This window comes from Sinohyriopsis cumingii, chromosome 19 (genome assembly GCF_028554795.1).
Source record: "Sinohyriopsis cumingii isolate HCF-2022 chromosome 19, ASM2855479v2, whole genome shotgun sequence".
Lineage (NCBI taxonomy): Eukaryota > Metazoa > Mollusca > Bivalvia > Unionida > Unionidae > Sinohyriopsis > Sinohyriopsis cumingii.
This window is the reverse complement of record NC_142979.1, coordinates 59,390,083-59,403,595: the sequence shown is the minus strand read 5'-3', so window position 1 is coordinate 59,403,595 and position 13,513 is coordinate 59,390,083. Positions and strand designations below refer to the sequence as shown.

The following is a 13,513-nucleotide window of genomic DNA, read 5'->3' as shown; positions in this document are numbered from 1 at the left end:
AAAAGTAAGTTTCAGAGTTTGTGGTCAACTTAAGATTCCTGAACTGGTAATCACAGATTTCATCAAGGACGAAAACAGGTTTCACTACAAAAGTCTATTACTTACAATGGAATCAGGACATTAATATTATACTAATAATAATATTTTTAAAAATTAGTTTCAATGTTGACAGTGTTTCATGAATGTCACCAGTTTTTTAAATGTGCAACCTTGTTTGGTTCCTAACTGAATCAACAGCAAAACAACAAAAAGCAGAGATGTAATAAATGTGAAGGTTGCTGAAACCAGTTGGAATAATGCATTTGATCTTTCAGTGGTTGGGCATCGTAAAAATAAAGTATTTATACAGAAAACTTTGTTAGAGAATGTCTTTTACTGAAATGTACTCAGTCATTAAACAGCATTGCCCCACCCCACCCTGCAGTTTTGTCAATGTCCAGCGGGGATAGCATCACTTATTTTGTGAGAAGTCTATGTAACACACACTCATGCTTATAGTGCTTAATTTAAAATTAGTGCCATGAATGCACATTACTGTGTCAATGACTCCTGACCTTTAGACTCCAAAATCAATTGATTTCATTATTACTCCAAGTCTAAACCATCCAAAAAGTTTGCTCAAGGAACTTGTTCTGAATCAAAACTTACTCAGCACAACCCATTTTTTTTTGACAAACAGTGACTTGAACCAGTGGCTGTATGACCACAAAATCAAGTCATCTTCCACATTTTCTCTGCAGTCATTCTACAAACTAAAGATCAAGGTACATGGTCTGACATAAGTTATTATGAAACAATAGTTCATCAAAATGGCTTGTGCTATAATGGCCAAATATAATTTCCAGGAATTCAATTTAAGACCATTTCTTTCTCTTTTAGGTGCCTAGTGTTGAAATCTCCCTGATATTCTTCTGCAATTACAAGATTTTCAAATTAGCTCTTTTGGTGGATATATTGGATGTCATACTGGCTCCATTTTCATTTATGATCAACAAGACATCGTGTCTTCTAGATTAAACCCCATGTTGATGGCTTTGAAATCTAAAGGAGCAACAATAACAAGATATTCAAGATGGCTGCAGTGGTGGATATCAGACGTCCATTTAGGACCAACTAGACATCACAAGAAGTCTTGTCTTCAGGTGAAAGCACACACTACATGTATATGAACAATCACCTGAAGTTGTGATAACAAGATTTCAAGATGGCAATCCTTGCAGCTGTATTAAAAGATCACATCAGCACCAATATCACTTTAACCAATGAGACATTATCAGAAGTCTTTCAGTGAAAACCGTATGCTGATATGACCATTCGTGTAGGTTTAGTAGTTGTAAGATTTTCTGGATGGTTACAGTGTTGCTGGATTTGATGGACAAAAGACCAACCCATATGCTGATCTAGTTTATGACCAAAAGAGCTAAAATCATTTTCTCCTTTAATCTTTTGACCCCAAATCTTGGCATATTTCTTACCCAACAAGGAAGTTTGGGCATAGGCTGAAGAGTAAAACAAGTACCAGAAATTCTTACAAAAATGAAAATACAGGCTAGCATCAGTTAAGAATTCAGTTTCAAAAAATTACCAAAGGCACACTCATAGTTGCATAAAAGAAAATAGCAAACGCATCATACTGTTTTAAAATATTACAAATTAATAAAATTATTCCAAATTAAAAAGCTCACTGAAACTTATTCAGAACAGTTTAAATTATCAAATTATCTCTACTAGAACCAAAGTTACAGTAAATTTAAGTACATAAAAATCAGCCATTTCCTGAGTTTGTAATCTTGTATAATGCCTGGTTTGTTTTGCTTAAAGACAAATCTAAAACCAACAAGATTTTAATTTAAAATCTTGTAAATATTTATTTTTAAATATATCACTATGACAGTGTATCGCCTAAAGATGCAAGACTGAGAAACAAAAATCTCCTTGGTACACTTTCCAACTGAAAGAATTTTTGCTGTCACGAATTTTGCATGTGTAGGTGATAATAAGTTAACTAAGAAAACTTATGTAAATATTTTCCCCATCTTATTTAGAAAGTTTGTAACAATGTAGATACAGTGATCTTTTGACACAAAAGTAACTTCAAGTTCAACTCACTGGTCTTTTCTGTCATTTTGGTTTTATACAAGTTCTTAAACTTGGTAATTAATTCCTACTTGCATTTTTTTATATTAGCTTTCTCTTCTGTTCACTCTTAGGAATTGTTTTAACTTTCTTGATTTCACAGTTTATCAGAAAGATAATCATGTTCAAGTTTTAGGGAACCAAACATCTCAGAAGCATTTTTATTTCTTTTTCCTTTAGTAATCTCCTATTTCTTTAGTAATCATTCCCTGCCTTGTAATCAAGTTTTTACTTTGTGTCTCATTTCTTTTACTTAAATATTTTACAGAATAATGTCTAATTTTGCTATCTAATGATTTCTATTTTTTGTTTTGCTTGTTCCCTTACTTCATTTTCAGATTCTTTTTAATGTTTTTCTTTCTTCAGTCTGCACAAATTATCCTGAAGAAGGTTTTCTTCTTTAACAGTTTCTGGTTCATCAGTCATAGTGCTTGTATTTAAATTTTAAAATTAATTTAGTTATTCAAGTTCCTATAAACATGACTGAATTGATAATCTGCCCAAATACAGATTGGATGTTATTTGATGATTCATTGATTGCTACTTGAGCTTGATTTGTCAGGGCTGCTGTTGGTTCAAACAAGTTTTCCAAGAGGTTTGATATACTGTTTAAGCTGGCTACTAGCTGAATTGATTTATCTGTTCACAAAGTGTAGTGATTTTTGTTGCCAAAGACTTTTTATCTGCTATGTCGAAAGTTGGTTCCAACTTGTTGTTTACTTCTCAATGAAAAGTGATTATGTCTAGGATAGATTGGATGCATATAAAGCACACCCCTATGAAAACAAATTCATGACTTCATGAACAATCATGAACTGTTCATGAATGTTCCTCAACTAAGTTCATGAACAGTTCAAGAATTTTGAAGAATCATGTACTTGAAGTTCATGAACATACTGATGAACTTTTATGAACTATTATAATACCTTTGAAGTTCCTGAAATGTCATGAACTTGGTTCATGAACAATTCAAGTACTCTGATGCACCACCAAGATATTTGCTAAAAATGTATATGAAATTTCTATATAATTATATTCATAAACTATTCATGAAAATCCATCATACAAACTTCTCACAATATTAGTGAAATATAAATAAAGAAAAATATTTTTTTATTATGATATGATACTGTATAAATGTTCATAGAGATCTTTTGTTCAATGTGTACTTAACCTGAGTAGTACTGGATTAATATGGGAAAATATTTTCTGGCCAGCATGAACAAAATGTACTTGCTATAAAAGCTTTCAATGACTTTGTTCTGTTTTTGTCCATTACTGTCACCAACTGCATATTCTACTGATTTAGTCACTGATTGCCAATTTGCCATAAAAACCAAAATATGTAAACAACGATTATCCTGATCGGATGACTGTGAAAGAAGACATGATATGGTTGGGTAAAAAGCTATGTGTGAGATTCAGTAGCTGAGCCTCCTTTTCCCCCCACAAACGAAAGATAATGCAAGCGGTTCTGTTAACAAGTAAAACCCTTGAAACAAAAACCGCGAACTCCCCGTGAAATGGACAGATGAAAATATTTTCAATATCATTTTTTTTAGTAAGCAGAAGTGCAGAGAAACTATTATGAAGAATATGAAGGAAATGATCTGGTGAGAGCAAAATTAGGCGGAAAAGCGTACAAAGCCAGGATCATCAAAATTATGATGAGTATATTTTTCTTGGTCATTCATGATTATTTAATTGGAAGTTATATGGATATTTTATTGGTTTTTATATGTCATCATATTAGTTTAACCAAACTAATGATGCATGATTTTGTTCAGACCTAATTTAAATTTGCTTTTCAAATTTTTTAAAATCACTAAACATTATCAAACATCACCCCCCCCCATCCCTTTTGAGCTTGATACCAGATGCAGTACTACATCTTTGATAAGGAATTTAGATGTTCTGATGTAACTCGGTAATTTAAAACAAAAACAAAAACAAACCTAAAACAGTTAATGTGACAAATTGTACACAATACAGGTACAAATTTTTTAACAATGTGATGAAACTGGAAGCAGCTATACGCAACATATGGAGTCAGAGTGGATGCATTCAGTGACATACTAAGGGCCTATACCACACAAGTCTGATGTTTTATCAATAGAAAATGGCAAAAAATATGAAATAACCAAATAACCATTATCTGTATTATATATATATATATATATATATATATATATATATATATATATATATATATATATATATATATATATATATATTCATTCAGATAAGGTCATTTAGTGTAACTATGTCAACAACATTTTTTGTCATATTTTATAGATTAAAACATCTGACTCCTGTGACTATACCTATTACTAGTCGGCTTCAGTTAAAATACAACTAGTGACAAAATTCTCCAATAATATAAATGCTCAGTAAATTATGTATTAAGTGTAAGGGATTAAATAATTTTTAGTCGGATCATAATTATTCCAGTGATTAAAGTGGGGTACAAAAACAATGTGCTAAAAGCTAAAGACAATGTTCATCAGAGGTTATCTGTAATTAAATAACTTCATCTTCCTTTCAGATCTGAATGCTGAAAAGTAAAATTATTAGAGGATGATGTTTGTAGGTTAAGGAGGAAAATTTGAAAACTAGAGATCATATGGCCAAGATGGAAGGGACATTAAATAGTGACTGCTGCAGCAGTGTTCAAGATCCAAACAGTTATCGGATGGTACAGCTTAAGTTACAGATGGAGACATTCAGTAGTAACAGTGGGCGGGGTCTGATCAAATTATAGGCCCTGAACATCTTCACAAAAGAGTTATCTCACAGGTCAGTCTCTGGGAAAAAGATTGGTCAAATCAAAAGAAACCCCACTGGAAAGACTTGATGAAATAAGCTTCAACAGTTGATTGAACACAACTGTCTCAATATCACTTGAAAAATTTTCAAACAAAAATTACAAAACATTCAAAAAGTGTTGCTAAGAGTAAAAAAAAAGAATATCGCTTGTCAGTTTACATGTTCTCTGTTGCATATTAGAAATTTATATGACATTAAATATCATTTTTAAGATAATATGATGCAGTTTATAGTGTTTTAAAAACCCCACGTCTAAGGTTATTTTATAATTCAGGATGAAATAGATAATTGTGAGTTTGTCAGAAAATCAAAAATTTTTTTTTATAGGTACTGTTCACAAAGTCATGAATCATTCATAAGACACTTTGTTTATCATAGTTCATGAATATGTTCATGCACTTGTTCATGAATGATGATGACCCAATTTGTGAACTTTTATGACCTGTTTGTGAAGTGCTGGTTCATGAATTCATAATTTCATTAAGCTACATTAAAAATCCAAGTCACACACACACATAATTTCATTAACTGGCCATTTTCAGTTCATGCACATTCATCAATGGTTCATGAACCATTCAAGAACAGTTCATGAATTTTTCATGATCATTTCGTAGGGGCATGCTCATGGGTTTCCCAAAATCTTTTTCCTGTCTCCTCAAAATCTTGACCCTGGATGCCATATATCATCAAAAGAAATTGGGGGGTGTGTGGGTGTGTATGTAAATATACCTACAACTATAAAAAATTTCTGGTAGCTGGCCCTGATGCAAAGTAAAGTCTTTGATGTCCATTAGTGTGATGTATTTTCGAGAATTCAATTTATTTTGAGACTGAATTAATGTCAAATATACTAAATATATGAAAATACACAATTTTTTATTTAATTAATGATTTGTTAGTTTGGAAAGAAAATTAATTCAGAAAACATATCTATTATGATAATTGAAGGCAGACAAAGAGCATACACTGATGTTAAGCAATAGCACAATCTGGAACAAATGCAGCCCATATCATGTTAAACAAATATTCAAGTATGTTAATGTTTTCATTAGTTACTTAGCACATGATAAAACTTTTCAAATTTAAACACCTAATTCATTAAAATGTGGTAGCTTTAGGAAAACAATGAAAGCTGCGTTTAGCTCATTGCTGGCATTTGTAGTGATATTGTTTGCATCATGGCATCACTGCATGCACATTGAAGATTTTTATCTCTTGGTAATGAACCTTATTCATCAATGAACTAAACTTCAATGTCTATATGAAGTCTCAGGAATAATGATTTAAAAAAATTACAAAAAGAATGCAGTGGTGGTTTACTTCAATGTAAGCAACCTTAAATAAGTACATGTTTAACTGGCTACACTAATCGTGTTATTATTTTGATGTAAAAGGAACGGGATTAATGTTATAGTACAGAGGGGTAGCAGTTGTGCCTTGTGAAAAATTCCCTCTTTAGACAGATTTAGGATTAAAAAAGTTGCCTGGATTTCTGTTGGAAAACAAATGATAAATCAACCAATTATAATCAAATGGAGCCACTGAAAAAAACCAGCTTGCCAAAATCAAGTGTTAAGCTGAAACACAAAACTAAAATGGATCAATGATGATCCAGTGAATCAAATTCAGAATATAAAGCTATATTATGTCCATTCATTAATGAATATATGACAATTATGTGAATATGTGCCGGTTATGTGCCTAATATATTTATATTTATGAATATTCATTTAACATGTGTCATTTCATACAGATTATATCACTTTGTACTATTCTTTATGTCATTGAAATTTTTTAAATCTTGACCCATGAAACAGTAAATAAAACAGCAATGGAGATGTTAAAAGACAATCTGGAAGAATGAGACTTGGTAAACGTGATGAAATAATGCAAAATATGCATCTAATATTTTTAGGAATAAACAAAGATACAAGTACTACTAAGCAGAATATGTATGCTGCAAATAATTTATACTACAGTACAGATCACTCGGTTTACTCTGGTCTAAGCAGCCCATAAATTTTAGTCTTTATTCTTACCTTTATTTTATGCTGGAGAAATCATAAAATATGTACATGCAAAATATACAACATAAAAACAATCATGGTAATTTATCCCAGTCAAATGACATCGTTATTGTTCTTGTTGGGTTTAACACCATTTTTCAGCACACGACAGACTATACATGGCAGCCAGTATTAATGGTGGACGAAGAACCCAGTGAAACCCCGGACAAAAACACTGACCCACGAGAAGCTCCTGGCAAGCTTTCTCACATACTGACATTAGCCAAATCCGAGACTCGAACCCACGCAGACAGAGGTGAGATGGCAGTGATCCATAACAGATAGCACTTTAGACCACTCGGCCACTCTGGGCCCCTCAAATGACATTGTAACTGAACAAGACTTGAGCATGCTGTGTAAATGTCTTGCCAATTTTGACTTTACATTTTTGTGCCACCACTCTGGTTGCCTAAGGGATTAGATCATTTTCCTTGGATGTGGGAGGTCATGGGTTCAAATCCAACTGAACCATACCAAAGATGTATAAAAATGGTGCTAGCGGCTGCCTCACTTGGCACTGTGCATTAAGAGGTTAGTGTTAGGACTGGTCAGACTGGTGTCAGGATAAGTGGGACATCATGCTACATGTCTGCGGCATGATGCACCAGTGCTAAACATTACTACAAACCGCCACACTGCAGACATCATACCGATATGAATGAAAACTTGCTAAAAAATCCAAATCACAAATGCATTTTGGTGTCTACATGTGTTGGGTCATAAAATAATTTATTTTGTTTTCATGTCCCAAGACTTACCATCATTATGGTTAGATACATGACACACAAGAGTTTTTAAAACTATTTAAATATCCTGTATGTATAAATATTTGCTAATTCTAGCAGGGAGGCAATTCTCATATCATAATCGATAGTCATCGTACATCAATATTAAAATCAAATATTGTAATTAACAATTTATAATCATTACAATATTTTTAATTCATTAATTTACTGTAAACCGACCCCACTCCCAATAATAATGAACTAGCAGATTATAATATTTGAATGAGAAAATAAAGCTGATACATTAACTGCAATTTCAAACAGATAAGAAAAATTACTGTCACAATGAAAATTTCAAGCATCAAAACTGCATTTATAGTATAAGAATAAATGCAAAATCCTTTTATTTGTTAGTTGTAATTCATAACAAATATAGTGTGAACATTTCGTGAGTGATATGGTTTTCAACTATTGGTTAAAAATGTATCTTTACAAAAATTATGAAATATAAAAGACAGCATCTATGCTAAGCACTTGGAGAAGTCGAAAAATTAAAAGCTTTCTTAACTTTGAAGCAAAGGCGAGTAGACTTAATCTCATTTGATAGACATTTTTTTATATATCAAATTAATGATCAGAATGTTTAGAACCCAAAGGAATATTCATTTATTTTGAGGAATGCATATGGTCAAAAGTTAAATCTGCATCAAGAAATCTTCAGCCTGACATCTTAAAATTCTGCACGGGAAGTCACTGAATTTTCTGAATGGTTGAATAAGTATAGTAACTGGCCAGCTTATATATGTTTCCAAATGAACTACTTGTTATATTATGCATGAGTCACTGAACTACTTACTTTGTATACTGGAGGTGGAATTTACCATAACTTAGTTTTCAACCTATGATAATGTGTATATCTAAATTAATAATTCTAACAAATCAAATCTATTTTTAAGATAATTTTATTGGCTTTTATAGTATTCTTTAATAATGAAAGTCCATAAAATATGGAAAAAGTAAAATGACCATGTAAAATAGTGACAATTCCAGTGGGTATCTTCCCTGGACTAGGGTTGCTAAGTAGACAAAATTTAATTTGTGGGTCCAGTCATGTGATTTAGTGTTGGGTAAATCTACAGACATTTTCATTTTCGTTATAAAAAGTGTACTGGTGAAAACCCAATGTTGGTATGACTGCCCAATGTGGCTGTCATCGCAGCCATAGCTGAGAACAGACAGTTGGCACCATTTAGGACCAAGCAGACATCATACGAAGACTTTAGTGAAAACTAGATATCATAGGTCTCGATAGGATTTTAAAAACAGGAGTCTAGGACTCCTATTAACTATGGTAAAATTAAGATTCCCAACAGCAAAAATTGCAGTCCCCTCCTAGAATCATATTGGGCTAAATGTCCAAATGAGAAGAACCAGTCAAATTCTTTATAATACTGACATATAGGTCTTCTGTTCATCAGAGTGGGACTGAATATTGTCAGTCTAAGGAATGGTCTCATCCCAAACACTAAGCCAGGCATCATGCACTTACTCACACTCGGCCACTGTTCCATCAAAAATATCAGTTCTAGCACTCTACCAAATCTCACTACAATCTTCATCAATTTGCCATTTAACCCCAAATTACTTATCCAAATTTGCAAACTGCATTTTGTCTAAGTCTCAACATGTCATGATTTTGTGGTCACATGAACTTCTCATTCATCTACATTAGGAAACGTGAGCCCCAAGTGGCCGAGTGGTCTAAAGCACTCTCCGTTACGAATCACTGCCATTCTCACCTCTGTCTGTTTGAGTCTTGATTCGGCTAATGTAGGTACGTGAGAAAGCTTGCTAGTAGTTTCTAATGGGTCGGTGGTTCTTTCCGGGGTTTCCCCTGGGTCTTCCTCCACCATTAATAAGGGCTGCCATGTATAGCCTATCATGTGCTGAAAAATGGCGTTAAACCCTACAACAAAATTAGGAAACAAACACCATAATGAAAGTAAGCATTCATCTGATGTACTTTTACAATCACCACATGTACATATCTGTGTCTTTCTGCCTATGAATTCAATCAATGTAAATATCAGCATTGCTGAAATGCTTAATTGATGAACATATTTTCCCTCTCAGCAGGTGGTTGATGCAGAAATGGCAAGTCTTTGAATTTGCCACCCAGCTATTGCATGCATATAAAGGACTCGTGCATGAGTGATTTTCTACATCCCAGATCAAAAACTAAGCACCTAAATATGCGTAATTAAACATTTCCGCGACATCTGTATGAATTTCTCTTCGGAAAGACTTTAAAAGATTGCTGCCCTGGTAGCTATATTATGTCACATCAGCACCATTTTAATTTAGGACCATATACACCTAAAAAAAATGTCTTTTAGTGAAAGCTCCATACTTATATTACCATCCATTCATCATCAATAACAAGATTTTGTGTGTGTGATTAGGATTTTAACATAGCTTTAACAATTTTTCAGTCATACTGCTGCAATGTCTGAAGTGTGGCAGTTAACAGTAATGTTTATTATTATATGCTCATTTTTTCCCCATTAACTTTACATTGTCAGAATCGTTCAATATTACCCTATAATGAACTTGTGCGACAATACACATTTAGCATTCACGTGCATAAAGGAAATACTTTCTATTGTAAATAAACAATGTACGAAGATGCCAGCACTTTTGATTTTGTACACAAATCATGTACACTCACGTAAGAGGCTCTTTACGTTGTGGTTGTTTAAATTTGTTTCTGAATGAACTAAAACAGATATTTCGTGGACTGCCACATACCAGCTGCTTTGTCATATTCCATGTTGATACAATGTTACAGATTTAGACTAGCTACATTATATAACAGATGCAAGATAATGTCCTTACAAATAACATACAAGTGACAAGTCATATACTCTATAATTCAGCTGGTGATAAGAATGGCAAAATAAAATATACTTACAGTTTTACATCCTGCATTTCCTAAAAATGTACTTTCTTAATTCTGCAAATCTGAATTACATGAGCCATGTCATAGGTTTTCAATCTGGATTACATATTTCTAAATTGTGCTGTAATTTCAATGATAAGTGCAACTGCATCCTCCTTACTGCACTCAAAATGAAATAAGCACTAAATTCCATAGCATCTTTTTGATAATTGCAATTGAAAGACTTCATATTTTTCCCACATTATGATTTCAAACATTCAATGACAGAAACAGAAACACATTTGCAGATGTCAACACGCTTCTCCCTAGCTTATTAAATCTCAAGCATTTCATGTGGAATCGTCACATAAAAATCCAGTCAATAATCATGAAATTTTCTAGAATCGAGAAAAATACCAAAATCTATTCATTTCAGATCAAATGGAAAAGTTGTTGCAATGCACATTCATTCACAATATATGACTACAAATTTCAATTTTAACTAGACACGCCATTTTCTTTCGAAAGTTAAGTCAAGCGCGTGACTAAGTTCAAATTTATCTGGGCAGAGTTATGTGCCCAGTAATAATGTTGATTTGTGTAATGATGAATATGCGCTTGTGTATTTAGTCTGGAATGTGACATACATTCATTTACGTTGTTTCTTGTAGTGTATTGTTTTTATACCTAAGGTTTATTAGGTAGAATAAAAAAAAATGAGCAATAATAAAAAGGTTAATGCCTTTGTATGGGAAAATATGAACTCAGTTTGTCGGAAGGATATACTGCACTCCCAAAGTCATGCAGTATTCCATCCCAAAACTCGTTCATATTTTCCCATACAAATGAAGCAACCTATAAACACTGGGGCATCATGCCACAGACATGTAGTATTATGTCCCACCCAGTCACATTATCCTGACACCAGGCTGACCAGTCATAACACTAATCTCTAACAAGATTTTGAAGATGTGCATGTTTATAATATGCACACGAGAAGCTTACTTGTGCACACAAGTGATGATATTGTCAACCCACTACCATTCCACATGACTGAAGGTAAACCCTCAATAGTGAAACCATTTACTGAACCAGCTTGTGTTCACTAATTATGTTTGAAATAAGATTATACCCATAACCCATGATTTGTGCTCAAGCAAGGGTGGCATGGCTTAATTTTAATGATTCAAACAATATTACCCCATATAGGGCAGTGGCAATAAAACTGTGACAACATGGAATGGGTGGGAGGATATAGGATCTGACAATCAGCTCACAAGATTTAGATCAAGCATGTGATCTTTAGCAAATTTTTTAATCTGATATCAAAATAGATTACCATGTGACAAAATATTTTACTCTGCCACTTTAAGAACAATGAGATATTTATTATATTGTCATTGCACACACATCAAGCATGATGTTTGCTATTACCTTTGCATCGAAATGACACTAAATTGTGCATTCAGAACAAAACCCTTTATCTTGACCTTCATTTTGAGGTCAACATCCAAAGTCTCATGATTTTTCCACAGTTGGAAAACAGTGTTTAAACCCTCAGCTTCACAAGAAAATTCAAACCTTGTGTCACATGAAGTTTTACACGTAATATAAAAGTTTTAAACACAACTACAATTCTATAGCTATTGTTACAAATTGTTAAATAACAGTCAATCTGTTGAAGACAGCAAGTGACAAGTTAATAAATATGCAGCACAGTACAGCCCACAAATTGGAAACTAGAATCTTTGGAGGAAACTAACAATTTGCCTGTTCATGGTAATATGGCTCATCATTTCGATCTGACTCAAAACCAATTAAATATTCAGAATCTCCCATTGATTTATATTTTACAAAATGACAAATTACTGCTATTTGCAAGATTATACCATTTATGTGAACATTTACTCGGTTTTGTTAAGTACTGGTCTCAATTTATCACTGTCATTCAGTTCCCATATATTTTGCCACCCACTATGGGTGGGCTGTCACATAATATAGATCAAAGCCCTATATTGTAGCATTATTTGAGACATCTTAATGCATTTGTTAAAGAATTATTTTTGTTTCACAAACTAATTTGCAAAAACTCTGAGAACAAATCATAATACAGTGTTAATCAGTTTTTATGAGTTTTTTTTTTCTTTTCATAATTGAGTACTAGACATTACAAGGGATTTTTTCTGAACGTGACCGCAAAAAGAAAATGCATCTCTTACCAAGAGTGGATTCTCCTTAATGTTAAGAGTAATTGTTACAAGCGTTCTCTGTTATCTTGTTTTATGATACTAGTGTTATAGGCGTTGACCAATATTCAGCTCTCCCCCCAAAGACAAGTAGATGTGAGAGACTGACCTAACTAACCACATTAGTTTTTGTCCCACAATACTGACATGCACAAACGAAGCTTTTAAGTTGTTATAATAAGTCATTAGCATGTATGTTTCAAGAAGTCGCTACAGAAGAATGCGACTGACATCATAAATGAAGGCAGGTAACCCTGCGTTATACTGGGTGCAGTTCATGTCAACACCTACCGCTTTCATGGCCGCTAGACGATCTTTGGTCATCGTGGAATAGTAGGAAGCACACGATATCTACAACAAGCTTATTCAAATTCAAGGTGATATTTCCGTTCAAATTACTCAGACGCCATGGGATCTGATAAAAGGCGAAAATCGATACAATTTTAATATTTTCACCATTCCCGTCTGTAGCATCTTCAATACGCACGCCCAACCGGTGGTAAACCTTTTCCGTTTCCGATATACAAGATTGATGGGAAAAGGTTTTAAAATTTCATACTTTTTTGAAATAAATTG

General features: G+C 33.2%; 1 protein-coding gene across 1 annotated transcript in view; it reads right to left on the bottom strand.

The window, feature by feature from the left end:
* Positions 1 to 13,438, bottom strand: part of LOC149775789 (syntaxin-like) — a 124,003-nt gene extending 110,565 nt beyond the window's left edge. Inside the window, exon 1 of the mRNA XM_089943548.1 lies at positions 13,229 to 13,438. Within this exon, the coding sequence (XP_089799674.1) occupies positions 13,229 to 13,261 (33 nt within the window). The 5' untranslated portion in view covers positions 13,262 to 13,438. The remainder of the gene's footprint in view (positions 1 to 13,228) is intronic.
* Positions 13,439 to 13,513: the final 75 nt, after the last annotated feature.